We start from the raw sequence: 17,759 nt of genomic DNA on the forward strand, positions 1-17,759 counted from the left end.
CAGTCCATCTTAAAGGAAATCAGTCCTGAATATTCATTGGAAGGACTGATGCTAAAGCTGAAACTCCAATAATTTGGCCACCTGATGTGAAGAACTTACTCATTTGAAAAGACTCTGATGCTGGGAAAGATTGAAGGCAGAAGGAGAAGGGAACAACAGGATGAGATGGCTGGATGGCATCACCGACTCAATGGACATGAGTTTGAGTAAACTCTGGGAGTTGGTAATGGACAGGGAGGCCTGGCATGCTACAGTCCATGGGGTTGCAAAGAGTTGGACACGACTGAGCAAATGACCTGAACTGAACTGAACACTGCTTGGTAGCTTCCCTCTCACATGATTTTTTTTTTTAAATCCCTGATAATTTGCTCATTTCTCATCTCCTCTGCTTAAAGTTCATTCCTCACACTCCCACCTTTTTGCCTGGCAAACTCCTACTTATTTGTTCAGAGTCTGTATCTGCTGGACCTGTCTCCATGAAGCCTACCTTAACTTCTGGCTATGTTAGGAGTTCCTAGCTTGTACTTTCATAGTATATCACATACAAGTCTCTGTTGTTGAACTAATGCCAGTGTTTTCTAGTTATCTATCCCTTTGCCTCACCAAACTCAGGACTTCTGTAGAGCAGATATTATCTGTGCATTCATCTTTGTATTCCTAGTTACCAAAAAAGTGTGCATTCTATTAGAGTTAGTAAAAATGTTGATTGAATGAATAATAAACAGACCTATGGGACTAGAAGCTTAATTAATAACCTTAAATATCTACTTGGTATATTAGTTTCATGGAACCCAATGTAGATTTTGCAATAGAATATTTACATAAAATCCTGGAGAAGGAAATGGCAACCCACTCCAGTATTCTTGCCTGGGAAATTCCATAGACAGAGAAGCCTGGTGGGCTACAGTCCAAGGGGTGTCAGAGAGTCAGACCCAACTTAGTGACTGAGCGTGATTTACCTAAAATGTAAAATATTTAATTATTAATAATTGGTAAGTGTTTAGTCATTCATTTACAAGTGTGATAAAGTGATTATGGTGGATTCATTACATTTTAGGGGTCAAGATTACATTTAGAATCTATGTGGTAGAACTATAAAAAGTGTTAAAACATAGTATTCCATCCTAAAGTTTAACATATATAGGAAGTAGCCTCTTAAATTCATTATGTATTATTCTAATTTGTGAATATCATGCCCCCACTAAGAAGACCAAAATTTTGTGACAAAAGTATTTTCCTAAAACTGAATTATAGATGTCCCATATTTTGCAAACCTAAATTAGGAGCTTGAAGGGATTTCATCCATTAAGTAAAGGAAAATAAAGTTAGCAGTGAATAGTACTTGGAAATAGTCAAAGTTGGCAAATATATAAGAATAAATTACTAACCTTATTGCATTGATTTTAGAATTTACCCAGGAAACATTATACTGTTTTGATGTGATATAATGTGTCCTTTTCTTCCAAAGGTTGGCTAATTTTTAGCAACAAGGAGCTAAAAGTTACGTAAGATACAACAGTAGTACAGTTGATGCTCATTATTTGCACTACTTATGTTCTATAAAGGTGACATGAACACTGAATTAGCAAATGCTGAGCAACTGTTTCTAAAGGAAACACAGACTTATGGTCCGAGGAGCCTTTGGTCACACTATTTTCATCAACTGATCAATACATGTACTTGTTTTATGTGTGTTTCTGTTTAAAGACAACTTATTAATATGTATTATTGATTCTGTGTGCATTTTAAACAGCAAAATCATCAAAATTCTTGCTACCTTGCACAGGTCTGTAAGTGTTCACAAAAGCACTAGTACAAGTAAATTTGGGGAGGGTACAAGTAAATTTTAGTGAGTAGGCAAATTGGCAAATACAGAATCTGCAAATAATGAGGATGAACTCTATTTGAAATGTGGTTTTAGTTGCATAGATGAATTAACCACAGATCTTGGATTATATATGTTTTACTATTTACTTTATTCTGAAAATAGTTTAGTACAGTGCTCTGTAATCTGTCCTATAATATTCTAAAATAAACACACCATTGGGGCTAGGAAATTAGGTTTATTTTTTATTTTAGTTTTTCCTTTCCCTTATAGTTCCTTCTGTTCCCCACCCCCAGTTCTTTCCAAGTGTTGTAAAAGTGTACTAGATTATTAGGAGATGTAGTTTCAATGTTAACTTTGGGATCTTGAACAATTTATTTGGCCAAACTAAGTCTCATTTATTTATCAGCACAATGACTGTACTATGCCAGATAATTTTGAAGATCTTTCTCAGTCTTGAAAGTATTATTTTATATATGTGGATCTTGGAAAATTCTGGCACTAAAAAAATTATAATACTAAAGCAAAATATTTTTTAAAAAATTATAGTAAAATAACAGATTTTAAAAGCCCTCAAATTTATTGTCATGTATTCTTTAAAATACTAAAAATTTTACCTGAAAGATTATTTAAAATTATTTGAGTATAAATGAATTACCTGGATAAAAACTGTCACACCCACAAGTAGAGAGATTTATGTACATGCAGTAACCAATTAAACAGTATAACAAAAAAATTAACTTTTCAATAGCACTATAAATATTTTTAAAAACCTTAGAAATAAAATTACCAAGGAAAATGCAATAAGTATTTGAAGAAGATTCTAATAAATTGAAAGATATAACCTGCCATCAAGCAATTAGGTTAACGAATTCAATAAGAAATTCCATATCCTAGAATTAATGTGGAAAATTAAATGTAAATAAAACCAGGAAATACTTGAGAAAGAAAATAATAATGATAGAATACTAATATCTGCAAAGCTGTAATAATTAAAACATGTTATTAGAACATGGATAGGCAAGTCTGTCTGTTCAGTACAGATGTAATATATTTCCAGTATTTCTGTATTACTTTGATATTTCTTCATGCATGCATATTCCCAAGAATCATGGATTTATCTTAATGTATGTGACCTTTTATCTATATCTTAAGAACAGGAACACAAAGCAGCTGGTATTTCATGCTGCCATTTTTCTCCAGTGAAACTGAATTCCTTTCTGGTTGTTAAAGAACTTTGTTGTCCACAGGCCTTTTGTGGACATTTGGAGTTGGAGCACGAAGAAGAAATTACATAGACAGAATTATATAATACATTCTTTTTCTTTATTTATTAATTATTAATTCATATAATAATTAAGATGCTGCTCTAAACCCTAAAGTTGCAATTATAAATAAGTTACAACCTCTTTCCTAAATGAGCTCATAGGTCTTAAGGGAGGCTCAAGTTATACAAGTAACTATTACTCAATGCATTAAGTATTGTATTATTTATTGTAAGTATTGTAAGTATTTGTAAAATTAAAGAAGTAACAACTGTTTCTGTCTGAAAACTGGCATCATAAGAAAATGCTTCACAGGCAAAGGCATTATGTAGGCCTCAAAAGCCTTTGAAAAATAAGTAGAATTTTTTGCCAAGAAGAACAGGAAAAGAGAAAGTACTAAAAACAGAGGAGAAAAATGCTTTTGAGTCTCTTCAAGCATGGAAAAGCACCATGTATGCAAGGAAGTCTTCATGATCCATTGAGGCAAGAGTACAGGATATCTGAAGGAGGGCAGAAAAATGGCTGAAAAGATGGAGTAGGAAAAAACTGTGAATAAACTTGAATAATATATAGAAGGATTTGGTCGTTATTCTCTTAGTGAAAGCAAACCATCCCAAAGCTTTTCATAAGAGGAGCATGTGAAATACAGATACAAGGCTCATTAAGAAACAATTCTATAAGGAATATAGTTTAACATGCTCTCAGCACCAGACCGTAAGAAGCAGAGTCTCCCTTTCAAATACTTATATACCTGAAGTTGACGTAGTTGCCTATAGAAGTGAAAGTTTAGTCACTCAGTCCAACTCTTTGCAACCTCATGGACTGTAGCCTGCCAGGCTCCTCTGTCCATGAAATTCTCCAGGCAAGAATGCTGGAGTGGGTGGCCATTCCCTTCTGCAGGGAATCTTCCCGACTCAGGAATCGAACCTGGGTCTCCTGCAGAGCAGGCAGATTCTTTACCATCAAGGCAAAACAAGAAGATTAAAAAACAAAAACAAAAAACCTCTTGACAGTGACTTCAGCATTCTTTAAGACAGTACTTCTCAAACCTGCATGCACATTGGAATCATCAGGGGGACATTAAATAAGGCTAATGGCTGGGTCTCAATGCTGTGGGTTCAGATTTAATTGGTCTGGAAACAGTCTGGGCACTGAGTGTTTTTCAGAGCTTGCTAGGTGATTTTAAAATGCACATTCAAGTTTAAGAACTACTTCACTAAAACAAGAACCTATTGTTTCTGCAATTGTACAAGTTATTTTCCCCAAATTTTAAGGTCTCTGAAATTTGGATGCCTCTTCTAACCCTTGTATATATTCCATTCGAAGTTCCTTTCTTCTTATCTCTAAAGTGCTCTTATTAAATTTATAACCATCTTATACATCATTTGACCAGTGGTGTCTCAGAAAGGCAATGTACTATATAAAATATAATAACTTATTTCCAAACAAGGAAATATGAAGGATGCGTAGTAGCTGGTGATAACCCTTAACCAGTATGGCTGGTTTGTTGTTTGTTTCTTTGTTTGATTGTTATTCTGGTCTGTGTCCACTGCTTACACAGACCCAGTCCCCACGCTGTTTTTCTTCAAATGTCTGCCATTATTTCAGGCCACTTTTTCCTGCATACCTGCTCAGCATGCAGTCTCTAATTTTAATCAATTGTTTTCCAGTGGTTTCTTAATAAGGTTTATCTTTCCCCCAGTATGTTCAAAAAAATTTTGGCTGTAGTGGTATAACATCTACAACCTTCAGCTCTAACCTTAAAACACTGTCTTTTTGTTTTCTGGTTGTGTTGTTCACTTTATTTCACTCTGGTGGCAGTGATAGATAGGTTTTAAAATACTTTTTGCTAAAAGAAATGCTTTCCAGTTTGGAGTCGTTTCTGAAAACTGATCTCTCATTCTTCAGTGCTCTTTTCTCTCTCTGCCTGGCTGGCTGGTGGACTGGCTCTTTCTCTCTCTCCCCAGTCCCCATTCTCATCATGCCTTCTCTCTCTCTCTCCTTTTCCCTCTCTCTCTCAACATTCCCCACTCCCCGCCAACAACACCCACTCACCAACCAAAATCTCAGAAATATCTCTGAGGTTTAGTATGAAAGATGAAATGAAGGAGAAACTGAGGGTAGACTTTTGACATGAGAAATGAGAATAAGAATTACGTGTCCTAAGACTGTCAGTGAGAGAAAAGGAAATCAAGTCTGGGAGATATTTCAGAGTTGTTATTAAGGTTAGCAACTGAATGAATTTGTTTTGTGTTTTTGTTTTGTGTTGTGTATGTACTTGTTTTACATTTAACTGTTATCCACACTGTAATATAAGCTCCATGGGCATAGGATCTTGGTTGTCTTGTTCAGAACAGTGTCTGTACTACCTAGCTCATTTTCTTATACATAGCATGTGTTCATAAAATAGTTATTTTTCAAATAACTGCATTAATGTGAGGGAAAAATAGTAAAGGAAAACAAAATGTCAGATGTGTGATTTTTAGCATGATTATAAATTCTCATTCATACGTTCACAGACAAACACTAACCAATAACCATGTCCATGAGAGAAATCCTGTTGAAATGTTTGAAAAACTATCTTAGATATTTCAGTAAATGACAACTTCTGCATTTAGTAATAATGTGACATAGCTTCAGAAATTACTGCATTAGTTTATATTTCTAAAAATTATTGTTCAAAGAAAATAGTGATGCCATTGTATTAGATTATTGAATTATATGAATCCCACATTCTGAGAGTGACAAACGAAAATTAAAGTGTGTTCTAAGATGGCAACCAAAACAGAGGTCATATGATTTGAAAGTGAAAGAGAAAATCACTCAGTTGTGTCTGAATCTTTTAACCCCATGGATTACACAGTTTAATTCAGTTCAGTCGCTCAGTCGTGTCTGACTCTTTGCTTCCCTATGGACTGTAGCATGCCAGGCCTCCGTGTCCATCACCAACTCCAAGAGTTTACTCAAACTCATGTCCATTGAGTCGGTGATGCCATCCAGTAATCTCATCCTCTGTCGTCCCCTTCTCCTCCTGCCCTCAATCTTTCCCAGCATCAAGGTCCTTTCCAATGAGTCAGTTCTTCCCATCAGGTGGCCAGAGTATTAGAGTTTCAGCTTCAACATCAGTCCTTCCAATGAACATTCAGGACTGTTTTCCTTTAGGATTGGTTGGATCTCCTTGCAGTCCAAGGGACTCTCAAGAGTCTTCTCCAACACCGCAGTTCAAAAGCATCAATTCTTCGGTGCTCAGCTTTCTTTACAGTCCAACTCTCAGATCCATACATGACTACGGGAAAAACCATAGCCTTGACTAGACGGACCTTTGTTGGCAAAGTAATGTCTCTGCTTTTTAACATGCTCTCTAGGTTGGTCATAACTTTTCTTCCAACGAATAAGTGTCTTTTTATTTCATGGCTGCAGGCACCATCTGCAGTGATTTTGAGGCCCAAGAAAATAAAGTCAGCTACTGTTTCCACTGTTTCCCCATCTATTTGCCATGAAGTGATGGGACCAGATGCCATGATCTTTGTTTTCTGAATGTTGAGCTTTAAGCCAACTTTTTCACTCTCCTCTTTCACTTTCATCAACAGGCTCCTTATTTCCTCTTCACTTTCTGCCATAAGGGTGGTGTCATCTGCGTATCTGAGGTTATTGATGTTTCTCCCGGCAATCTTGATTCCAGCTTGTGCTTCTTCCAGCCTCGTGTTTCTCATGATGTACTCTGCATATAAGTTAAATAAGCAGGGTCACAATATACAGCCTTGATGTACTCCTTTTCCTATTTGGGACCTGTCTGTTGTTCCATGTCCAGTTCTAACTGTTGCTTCCTGACCTGCATACAGATTTCTCAAGAGGGAGGTCAGGTGGTATGGTATTCCCATCTTTTTCAGAATTTTCCACAGATTATTGTGATCCACATAGTCAAAGGCTTTGGCATAGTCACTGAAGCAGAAATAGTTGTTTTCTGGAACCCTCTTGCTTTTTTGATGATCCAGCAGATGTTGGCAATTTGATCTCTGGTTCCTCTGCCTTTTCTAAAACCAGCTTGAACATCTGGCAGTTCACGGTTCACATATTGCTGAAGCCTGGCCTGGAGAATTTTGAGCATTACTTTACTAGCATGTGAGATGAGTGCAATTGTGTGTTAGTTTGAGCATTCTTTGGCATTGCTTTTCTTAGGGATTGGAATGAAAACTGACCTTTTCCAGTCCTGTGGTCACTGCCAAGTTTTCCAAATTTACGGTGGCATATTGAGTACAGCACTTTCACAGCATCATCATTTAGGATTTGAAATAGCTCAACTAGAATTCCATCACCTCCACTAGCTTTGTCTGTAGTGATGCTTTCTAAGGCCTTCTTGACTTCAAATTCCAGGATGTCTGACTCTAGGTGAGTGATCACACCATCGTGATTATCTGGGTCATGAATATCTTTTTTGTACAGTTCTTCTGTGTATTCTTGCTACCTCCTCTTAATATCTTCTGCTTCTGTTTGATCCATAGCATTGCTGTTCTTGATTGAGCCCGACTCCAGGCCAGAATACTAGAGTGGTTAGCCATTCCCCTTTCCAGGGGATCTTCCTAATCCAGGAATCAAACCTTGGTCTCCCTCATGACAGGTGGATTCTTTACCAGCTGAGCTACCAGGGAAGCCATACGGTTTGAGGAATGGTTCAGTTGCCTGAAAGGAGATAGATGACAAAGTAAGTCTAGAACAGAGAAGGATCCAAGGAACCAGATCCTAGATGTAGTTTTGACATGCCCCCACCCCATTCCATGGCCGTGGCAAGTCAGTTCTCTTTTGGCCCTAGTTGCCTCTTCTATTAGAAGCTTCCCAAGAGGCACAGTGGCAAAGAATCCTTCTGCCAATACTAGAGGTGCAAGAGACACAAATTTGATCCCTGGGTCAGAAAGATCCTTGGAGAAGGGAATGGCAACCCATTCCAGTATTCCATGTAGAGAAGAGTCTGGTAGACTACAGTCCATGGGCTTGCAAAGAGTGAGACGCAATGGAGCATACGTGTGCGTGTGAACATGTGTGCGCACACACACACACACACAGACACACACACCTCTTCTGTAAAGAATAGAGAACGTCTTAATACTCTCTAAGCTTTCTTCCAGATCTTTATTCAAACATTTAAAAACTCAATATTACACATGAACATGAGAATTATCTTCAAGTAGTGAAGAACTTATAAAATGGTACAGTTTAGTTAATTTTGTTTTAGAAGGTAGAATTAGTCCCAACAGATGGGATTTATAAAAAGAGATTTTAGTTCAACCTAACCGGTACTTTTAAAATCATTACATTCATGCAATAGGAAAAGACTTGTAGTGTGAAGCATCAATAGATACTTCACCACTGTCAAGGATATATGTAGGGAAATTATTCATCAGGTTAGAAAGTGAACTTGATATCACCTTCCAGTTATAGTATTCTGAATCTGCTGTCTAAAGCAGTCCCAAGGCAGTCTCACATCCAGTGTTCTAGCAAACTTGTATGCCAGTATATTGAACTGAATATTTTTTTTCCTTCTATCATAAAATTAGGAGGGTTGGGAAGTATGGAATATCAAGACTTCTTCTCTTTGATTCGCTCTAATACGTTCAGCAGGTTCAAGGTCAACTGCCGCCATTAATGATTCCCGTATTCCCTCCTGATCAACGGACACTGGCTGCAGCTGCCCAGCAAGGATTCCTCCTTCCTCCAGGCTTCAGCTATAAGGCTGGATGTAGTAAGTACCGTTGATTTTTCATTTGGGAGTGGGTGGAGGGCATGGCTTTAGGCAATTTAATATTCCTGCCGCACCAAGAAATGAGATCACCCGTATAGCATTTTTATTTTAAAGGGGAAATACATGGAAAATGAACAAAAGGATTTATGTTGTCTAGAATATTTCTGTGTTTCTGAAGCCAATATTTAAGTGTCTAGAATATTTCTGTGTTTCTGAAGCCAATATTTCCTTTTTATAATTTGGTTTCATAACTTTTATTTCCAGTGTATTCCTAAAATACGAGTATGATTTTCAGGTTCAATTTATTTTTACATAGGTAAAATAGGAATATCCCTGGCTTCCCTAGTAGCTGCAGTGCGGAAGACCCATGTGTGATCCCTGGGTAGGGAAGATCCCCCGTAAAAGGGAATGACAACCCACTCCAGTATTCTTGCCTGGAAAATTCCATGGGCAGAGGAGCCTGGCAGGCTTCAGTCCATGGGGTCACAAAGAAAAGACAGGAATATGCATTTTAATAGATTTCCATTGTGGAGAAGGCAATGGCAACCCACTCCAGTACTCTTGCCTGGAAAATCCCATGGATGGGGAACCTGGTAGGCTGCAGTCCATGGGGTCGCTAAGAGTCGGACATGACTGAGCGACTTCACTTTCACTTTTCACTTTCATGCAATGGTTAAGGAAATGGCAACCCACTCCAGTGTTCTTGCCTGGAGAATCCCAGGGACAGGGGAGCCTGGTGGGCCTCGTCTATGGGGTCGCACAGAGTCGGACACGACTGAGGCGAGTTAGCAGCAGCAGCAGAAGGTTTCCATTGTGCTTTGAGGTAAACCCAAGTTTCCTAATGTGAATTAGCCGGCCTTCTATTATCCACCTCCTCCCTATATTTACAGCCTAGCTTCTCACTGGTATTCTTCTAGCTTTTAGACCAAACCATACTCTTTCTTAACTCGTGACTTGAATTGTCTGTGTTCACTCTCCTTGGTGTCGTGAACCTCTTCCAACTCAGACCAGGGAAGGCTGGCCTGAACTAGTTAGATCCCTTTCTCCAGGTTCCTTTGGATACTGTATATTTTCTTCCACTTCAATTGTAAACTGAGGGCCAGTGCTCCTTTTGTTTCATTTATTGTTATATCTAAAGTTTTAGTACAATATTCAACTATTTGTTGAATGAATTAATGAGCATTCATTACAAACAAAAAAAGGCATTTTTACATTGATAGTCTATATTGAGATGACTGTTTATATTGCTTATTAACTTTAGTCGCCTCTGTTTTTATGACCTTTTTTTTTAACCAAAATCAAAATTCTACACTGTTTTGGAAACAGTCTAATACTTTATTTTCCAAAATTCAGATACTCAAAATGCAAACTATAATCTGTAGATAAAAATAGTAACAAATTCCAAAGAGGGACTAGGCTGCTAAGCTAAGTATCTTCCAGAACATCATTATCATGCTCAAAACATACAGAGAAAGCAAGTATATTGAAGTATTTTCATAGATCAAAGTAGAATACCATTGAAAACAATTAGCAAAATATTATCACTTTATATATTTATGTAGAATATTTTGTAAGTTCCAGTAGATTTTGTTTCATTTGTATGTTAATAAATTGTCCCATTAACATCCTGCTGTGCTGCAACACTTACTGCATTTGAGAAATTCTGTTAAATATTACTAGAAATCAGATATACTTCCTGCTAAATGATGTCTTGAAATTTCATATTTAACATTGATTTCTAGTTTTTATACCTTCCTTTATACAATATTGAAGAAATGGGATGTAATTTTTTAAATATACAGAGCCGTAAATATGAGTAGATGCAACTATGGAGTCTAGGTAAAAATGAACTGAACTGAGGAGTTTCTCACTCTGGATCTTTAATTTATTCATTTAATATGTTTGTCACATAATTGTGTCTTTGTAGACTGATTCATCCAGAAATAGCAGCTTCTTTTTTTTAACTAAGGACTACATTTATATTCTAAATATTTAAATTCTAAAAATAACTTAAATTTTAAGAAGAAAATTTTAAATTCTATCACTACATTAATTTCTGAGTTTTTAACTATAAAATATATTTTGTTTCCATATACCTAAGAAATTACTATTCACATTAAATGCATGTTGCCAGTGTGTTTTTTTGTAGCTTTGGTTACTAAAGTGAAAGAAAAAATGCTTTTAAAAATCAGATTGCCTCAGATTGCACCTGCAGTACATACATACAGACCAGTTCTGTTTTCCAAAAAGAAATGTTTTAAGCAACTGTAAAAATAAGTCCCATTTTCAGACACTTTCTGAAGAGAATACCTCATTGAGTGTGAACAGTAGTATAACTATGGACCTGGAAAAGGTCAAGAACACCTCTCCCTCACTCGCATTTGATGAGTTGGCATAGTAAACTTGTTCAGTGTAATGTGGCATGGAGAAATACATCCCTTCCTAAAGTGAAAGTGGAAGTGAAGTCGCTCAGTCGTGTCCGACTCTTTGCGACCCTGTGGACTGTAGCCCACCAGGCTCCTCTGTCCATGGGATTCTCCAGGCATCAACCATTTGATATTTATAACTTCAGTGCTAAAAGTTATAAATGATACCACATCTTTAGAATGTTTGGAAATAAAGTAGGATAAAATCTCTACAGCTGCTGGCAAGCTTGAAACTACATTCATGCCAAACTGAATCTAAGATGAAGCCAGTAGCAAAATAAAGTGCCACCCTTCTTGACACTCTCATGCTCTGAGTCAGTTTGAGTTGAGGAGCTAGGTGGAAGCGATAAATAGTCCAGACTGTTTCCTCCATAATCATGTATCAGGAGAGGAACTGAGATAGGGGAAGAAGCAAATCTCTCTATCATCCCTCTTCAATGGGACTTCCTGTTTTATCCCCCACCCTCAAATTCTCTGTTATTTGTGACGTCTCTGGCTCTCATTTGTTTTGAGTAATAGTACATAGTTTTCAGTGAAAGTGACACTGACTAATCCATCTTGATTTGAGTCCCAAGTAAATAAGAACAATGAACTATTCTTAATATACACAAAGGCTTTTCATCACTCCATTCAAGAAGGTACTGATGATACATTTTTCTATTTAAACGTGATTTGTCTTGATAAATAAAATTAAAATCTCTGAAACTACCCAAGAAAGTTAAAATAATATCAATGGGGAAAAAAAAAAAGCACAAGTTGGGTAACCTAATCATCATACATTGAGTTAGTAGCTTCTGTTTTCCAAAAAAAGAAGTTTTTCATTGAAAATAAAGGTATTTTGCCTATAATGAATATAATTGTAGAAATATCGTATGGAATGGACACCTACAGAATATGCTTGCTGGGATTTCTATTAACTACTAGAAAACATATCATTAGTTCACTTCAGTTCAGTTCAGTTGCTCAGTTGTGTCCAACTCTTTGCGACCCCATGAACCTTGCAGCACGCCAGGCCTCCCTGTCCATCACCATCTCCCGGAATTCACTCAGACTCACATCCATCAAGTCCGTGATGCCATCCAGCCATCTCATCCTCTGTCGTCCCCTTCTCCTCCTGCCCCCAGTCCCTCCCAGAATCAGAGTCTTTTCCAATGAGTCAACTCTTCGCATGAGGTGGCCAAAGTACTGGAACTTCAGCTTTAGCATCATTCCTTCCAAAAAAATCCCAGGGTTGATCTCCTTCAGAATGGACTGGTTGGATCTCCTTGCAGTTCAAGGGACTCTCAAGGGTCTTCTCCAACACCACAGTTCAAACGCATCAATTCTTCAGCGCTCAGCCTTCTTCACAGTCCAACTCTCACATCCATACATGATCACAGGAAAAACCATACCCTTGACTAGATGGACCTTAGTCGGCAAAGTAATGTCTCTGCTTTTGAATATGCTGTCTAGGTTGGTCATAACTTTTCTTCCAAGGAGTAAGCGTCTTTTAATTTCATGGCTGCAGTCACCATCTGCAGTGATTTTGGAGCCCCAAAAAATAAAGTCTGACACTGTTTCTACTGTTTCCCCATCTATTTCCCATGAAGTGATGGGACCAGATGCCATGATCTTTGTTTTCTGAATGTTGAGCTTTAAGCCAACTTTTTCACTCTCCTCTTTCACTTTCATCAAGAGGCTTTTTAGCTCCTCTTCACTTTCTGCCATAAGGGTGATGTCATCTGCGTATCTGAGGTTATTGATATTTCTCTCAGCAATCTTGATTCCAGCTTGTGCTTCTTCCAGCCTCGTGTTTCTCATGATGTACTCTGCATAGAAGTTAAATAAGCAGGGTGACAATATAGAGCCTTGACATACTCCTTTTCCTATTTGGGACCTGTCTGTTGTTCCATGTCCAGTTCTAACTGTTGCTTCCTGACCTGCATACAGATTTCTCAAGAGGCAGGTCAGGTGGTCTGGTATGCCTATCTGTTTCAGAATTTTCCACAGTTTATTGTGATCCACACAGTCCTAGTCAATAAAGCAGAAATAGATGTTTTTCTGGAACTCTCTTGCTTTTTCCCTGATCCAGTGGATGTTGGCAATTTGATCTCTGATTCCTCTGCCTTTTCTAAAATCAGCTTGAACATCAGGGAGTTCACGGTTCACGTATTGCTGACGCTTGGCTTGGAGAATTTTGAGCATGACTTTACTAGCGTGTGAGATGAGTGCAATTGTGCGGTGGTTTGAGCATTCTTTGGCATTGCCTTTCTTTGGAATTGGAATGAAAACTGACCTTTTCCAGTCCTGTGGCCACTGGTGAGTTTTCCAAATTTGCTGGCATACTGAGTACAGCACTTTCACAGCATCATCTTTCAGGATTTGCAACAGCTCAACTGGAATTCCATCACCTCCACTAGCTTTATTTGTGGTGATGTTTTCTAAGGCCCACTTGACTTCACATTCCAGGATGTCTGCCTCTAGATGAGTGATCACACCATCATGATCATCTGGGTCGTGAAGATCTTTTTTGTACAGTTCTTCTGTGTGTTCTTGCTACCTCTTCTTAATGTCTTCTGCTTCTGTTAGGTCCAGACCATTTCTGTCCTTTACCAAGCCCATCTTTGCATGAAATATTACCCTGGTATGTCTAATTTTCTTGAAGAGATCTCTAGTCTTTCCCATTCTGTTGTTTTCCTCTGTTTCTTTGCATTGATTGCTGAAGAAGGCTTTCTTATCTCTTCTTGCTATTCTTTGGAACTCTGCATTCAGAAACAGCGTACAAATAAATAACTCAGCCAGAGACTTCAGAGCAAAGTGGCTAGATAGAAAAGAAGTTTTATTGAATTTTGTAGTCTACTCTTATCTATGAATATGTAGATCATATTTGCAAATGTTGATATATCACCAGAATTTTAGTTCTGTTTTGGCATTTGCTCTTAGTAAAAATCTATCATGAACCCACACTTCTCCATGTATCTCTATCTAGTTATTGTTTTCCTTACTTATTTCTTAAAATGCAAAAATGCTTCCAGACTTCTAACGTAAAATAATGGTACATTATTAAATTGAGCATATTTAATATATGCAAGAAACACCTGGAGTAACAGGCAGTTCTGGCCTTGGAATGCGAAATGAAGCAGGGCAAAGACTAGTACAGTTTTTCCAAGAAAATGCACTGGTCATAGCAAACACCCTCTTCCAACAACACAAGAGAAGACTCTATCCATGGGCATCACCAGATGGTCAACACCGAAATCAGATTGATTATATTCTTTGCAGCCAAAGATGGAGAAGCTCTATACAGTCAAGAAAAACAAGATCAGGAGCTGACTATGGCTCAGATCATGAACTCCTTATTGCCTAATTCAGATTAAATTGAAGAAAATAGGGAAAACCACTAGACCATTCAGGTATGACCTAAATCAAATCCCTTATGATTATACAGTGGAAGTGAGAAATAGATTTAAGGGCCTAGATCTGATAGAGTGCCTGATGAACTATGGAATGAGGTTCACGACATTGTACAGGAGACAGGGATCAAGACTATCCCCATGGAAAAGAAATGCAAAAATGCAAAATGGCTGTCTGGGGAGGCCTTACAAATAGCTGTGAAAAGAAGAGAGGTGAAAAGCAAAGGAGAAAAGGAAAGATATAAGCATCTGAATGCAGAGTTCCAAAGAATAGCAAGAAGAGATAAGAAAGCCTTCTTCAGCAATCAATGCAAAGAAACAGAGGAAAACAACAGAATGGAAAAGACTAGAGATCTCTTCATAAAATTAGAGATACCAGGGTAATATTTCATGCAAAGATGGGCTCGGTAAAGGACAGAAATGGTCTGGAACTAACAGAAGCAGAAGATATTAGGAAGAGGTGGCAGGAATACACAGAAGAACTGTACAAAAAAGATCTTCACGACCCAGATGATCATGATGGTGTGATCACTCATCTAGAGGCAGACATCCTGGAATGTGAAGTCAAGTGGGCCTTAGAAAGCATCACTATGAACAAAGCTAGTGGAGGTGATGGAATTCCAGTTGAGCTGTTGCAAATCCTGAAAGATGATGCTGTGAAAGTGCTGTACTCAGTATGCCAGCAAATTTGGAAAACTCAGCAGTGGCCACAGGACTGGAAAAGGTCAGTTTTCATTCCAATTCCAAAGAAAGGCAATGCCAAAGAATGCTCTAACCACCGCACAATTGCACTCATCTCACATGCTAGTAAAGTCATGCTCAAAATTCTCCAAGCCAAGCGTCAGCAATACGTGAACCATGAACTCCCTGATGTTCAAGCTGGTTTTAGAAAAGGCAGAGGAATCAGAGATCAAATTGCCAACATCCACTGGATCAGGGAAAAAGCAAGAGAGTTCCAGAAAAACATCTATTTCTGCTTTATTGACTATGCCAAGCCTTTGACTGTGTGGATCACAGTAAACTGTGGAAAGTTCTGAGAGAGATGGGAATATCAGACCAGCTAACCTAGCCTCTTGAGAAATCTGTATGCAGGTCAGGAAGCAACAGTTAGAACTGGACATGGATCAACAGACTGGTTCCAAATAGGAAAAGGAGTACTTCAAGACTGTGTATTGTCACCCTGCTTGTTTAACTTATATGCAGAGTACATCATGAGAAACGCTGGGCTGGAAGAAACACAAGCTGGGAGAAATATCAATAACCTCAGATATGCATATGACACCACCCTTATGGCATAAAGTGAAGAGGAGCTAAAGAGCCTCTTGATGAAAGTGAAAGAGGAGAGTGAAGAAGTTGGCTTTAAGCTCAACATTCAGAAAACGAAGATCATGGCATCCGGTCCCATCACTTCATGGGAAATAGATGAGGAAACAGTGGAAACAGTATCAGACTTTATTTTTCTAGGCTCCAGATCACTGGAGATGGTGATTGCAGCCATGAAATTAAAAGACGCTTTCTCTTTGGTATAGAAGTTATGACCAACTTAGATATCATATTCAAAAGCAGAGACATTACTTTGCCGACTAAGGTCCGTCTAGTCAAGGCTATGGTTTTTCCTGTGGTCATGTATGGATGTGAGAGTTGGACTGTGAAGACGGCTGAGCGCCAAAGAATTGATGCTTTTGAACTGTGGTGTTGTAGAAGACTCTTGAGAGTCCCTTGGACTGCAAGGAGATCCAACCTGTCCATTCTGAAGGAGATCAGCCCTGGGATTTCTTTGGAAAGAATGATGCTGAAGCTGAAACTCCAGTACTTTGGCCACCTCATGTGAAGAGTTGACTCATTGGAAAAAACTCTGATGCTGGGAGGGATTGGGGGCAGGAGGAGAAGGGGATGACAGAGGATGAGATGGCTGGGTGGCATCACTGACTCGATGGACGTGTGTCTGAGTGAACTCAGGTAGTTGGTGATGGACAGGGAGGCCTGGCATACTGCCATTCATGGGGTCGCAAAGAGTTGGACATGACTGAGCGACTGAACTGAACTGAACTGAATATATGCAATAACTGGAACACAGTTGTGTAAAAACACTACTTTAATCAGTCAACTCAATTCAGAGACTATTTCATTCAGGAAAAAATAAATGATCTTTATTTTTAACTAAAAAGTTTTATGAAAATTGTCAATTCAGTTGTTGTATGTAAACACACCCCAGATTTTATGTTGTATAATTTAAGATCCCAATTTTAAATTATATTTGTGGATATTAGCTCATTTGAAGTAGAAAGCAATCATTAAAGCCCTTGGAAATAAATTTTAAAGACTAAATAACAAAGGTTCAAATTCTGAATTTTAAAATAAATGTAATCTACAAATGAGTTGGTTCGAGTACACTTTGGACGGTTGAAGACTCCTTGGACACAGTCCATTGGCTTCTGCTGGAAAGCTCTCTAGATATCTGCAAGGAGATCCAACCAGTCCATTCTGAAGCTGAGCTCTCTTCTGAGTCTCTTCTGAGCTCTCAATCAAAGACTTGAACCTGAGAACTGCAAAGCTTGTATCCAGTAGATATTTTTGAAATAAAATGTACATACCTTTTATACCCATAGAACTGTTTTATGTTGGCAGGAAAACTTTTGTCCTGGCTCACCATAGAAAAAAATCTATGAAAATTTAAAATGATTTTTAAGATGTATGTTGGTTTTAGCTCAACACTTTAGACTTGAGAAAGACACTTGAGATAAGGTGGTTGAAGGCCGTAAGTTTGGTGAATACCAATTTCTCTGACCCAAACTTCGAGTCCTCTTTTTTGTAACACACAGCTTCCTCATACCCTGTCTCACACTCAGGTTAAGCACTATTCCTTCAGAGCATATATCTGATAGGCAGAAATTAAAGGAAGAAGTTCTTCTCTTTTTACTAATGACTATAGTCCTCTGCCTCTCTCCTTTCTATTTCACTGTAAAACTTCTAGCCATGTAATTAGATGCTTTAGAAATTTTGGACAGGAAGATATTTTATGTGGAAATTTTAAATTTCCACATAAGGAAATTTCCACATAAGGAAGGCAAAATTCATAAGAATAGCCTCACAAACACATGTGTGTGTGCGTGT

General features: G+C 38.0%; 1 protein-coding gene across 1 annotated transcript in view; it reads left to right on the plus strand.

The window, feature by feature from the left end:
* The window catches only part of SOX5 (SRY-box transcription factor 5), a 749,035-nt gene that overhangs the window by 579,670 nt on the left and 151,606 nt on the right, over positions 1-17,759 (plus strand). The window contains exon 8 of the mRNA XM_052640182.1: positions 8,704-8,827. Within this exon, the coding sequence (XP_052496142.1) occupies positions 8,704-8,827 (124 nt within the window). The remainder of the gene's footprint in view (positions 1-8,703; positions 8,828-17,759) is intronic.

The sequence above is a fragment of the Budorcas taxicolor genome, chromosome 5 (genome assembly GCF_023091745.1).
Source record: "Budorcas taxicolor isolate Tak-1 chromosome 5, Takin1.1, whole genome shotgun sequence".
Taxonomy (NCBI): domain Eukaryota; kingdom Metazoa; phylum Chordata; class Mammalia; order Artiodactyla; family Bovidae; genus Budorcas; species Budorcas taxicolor.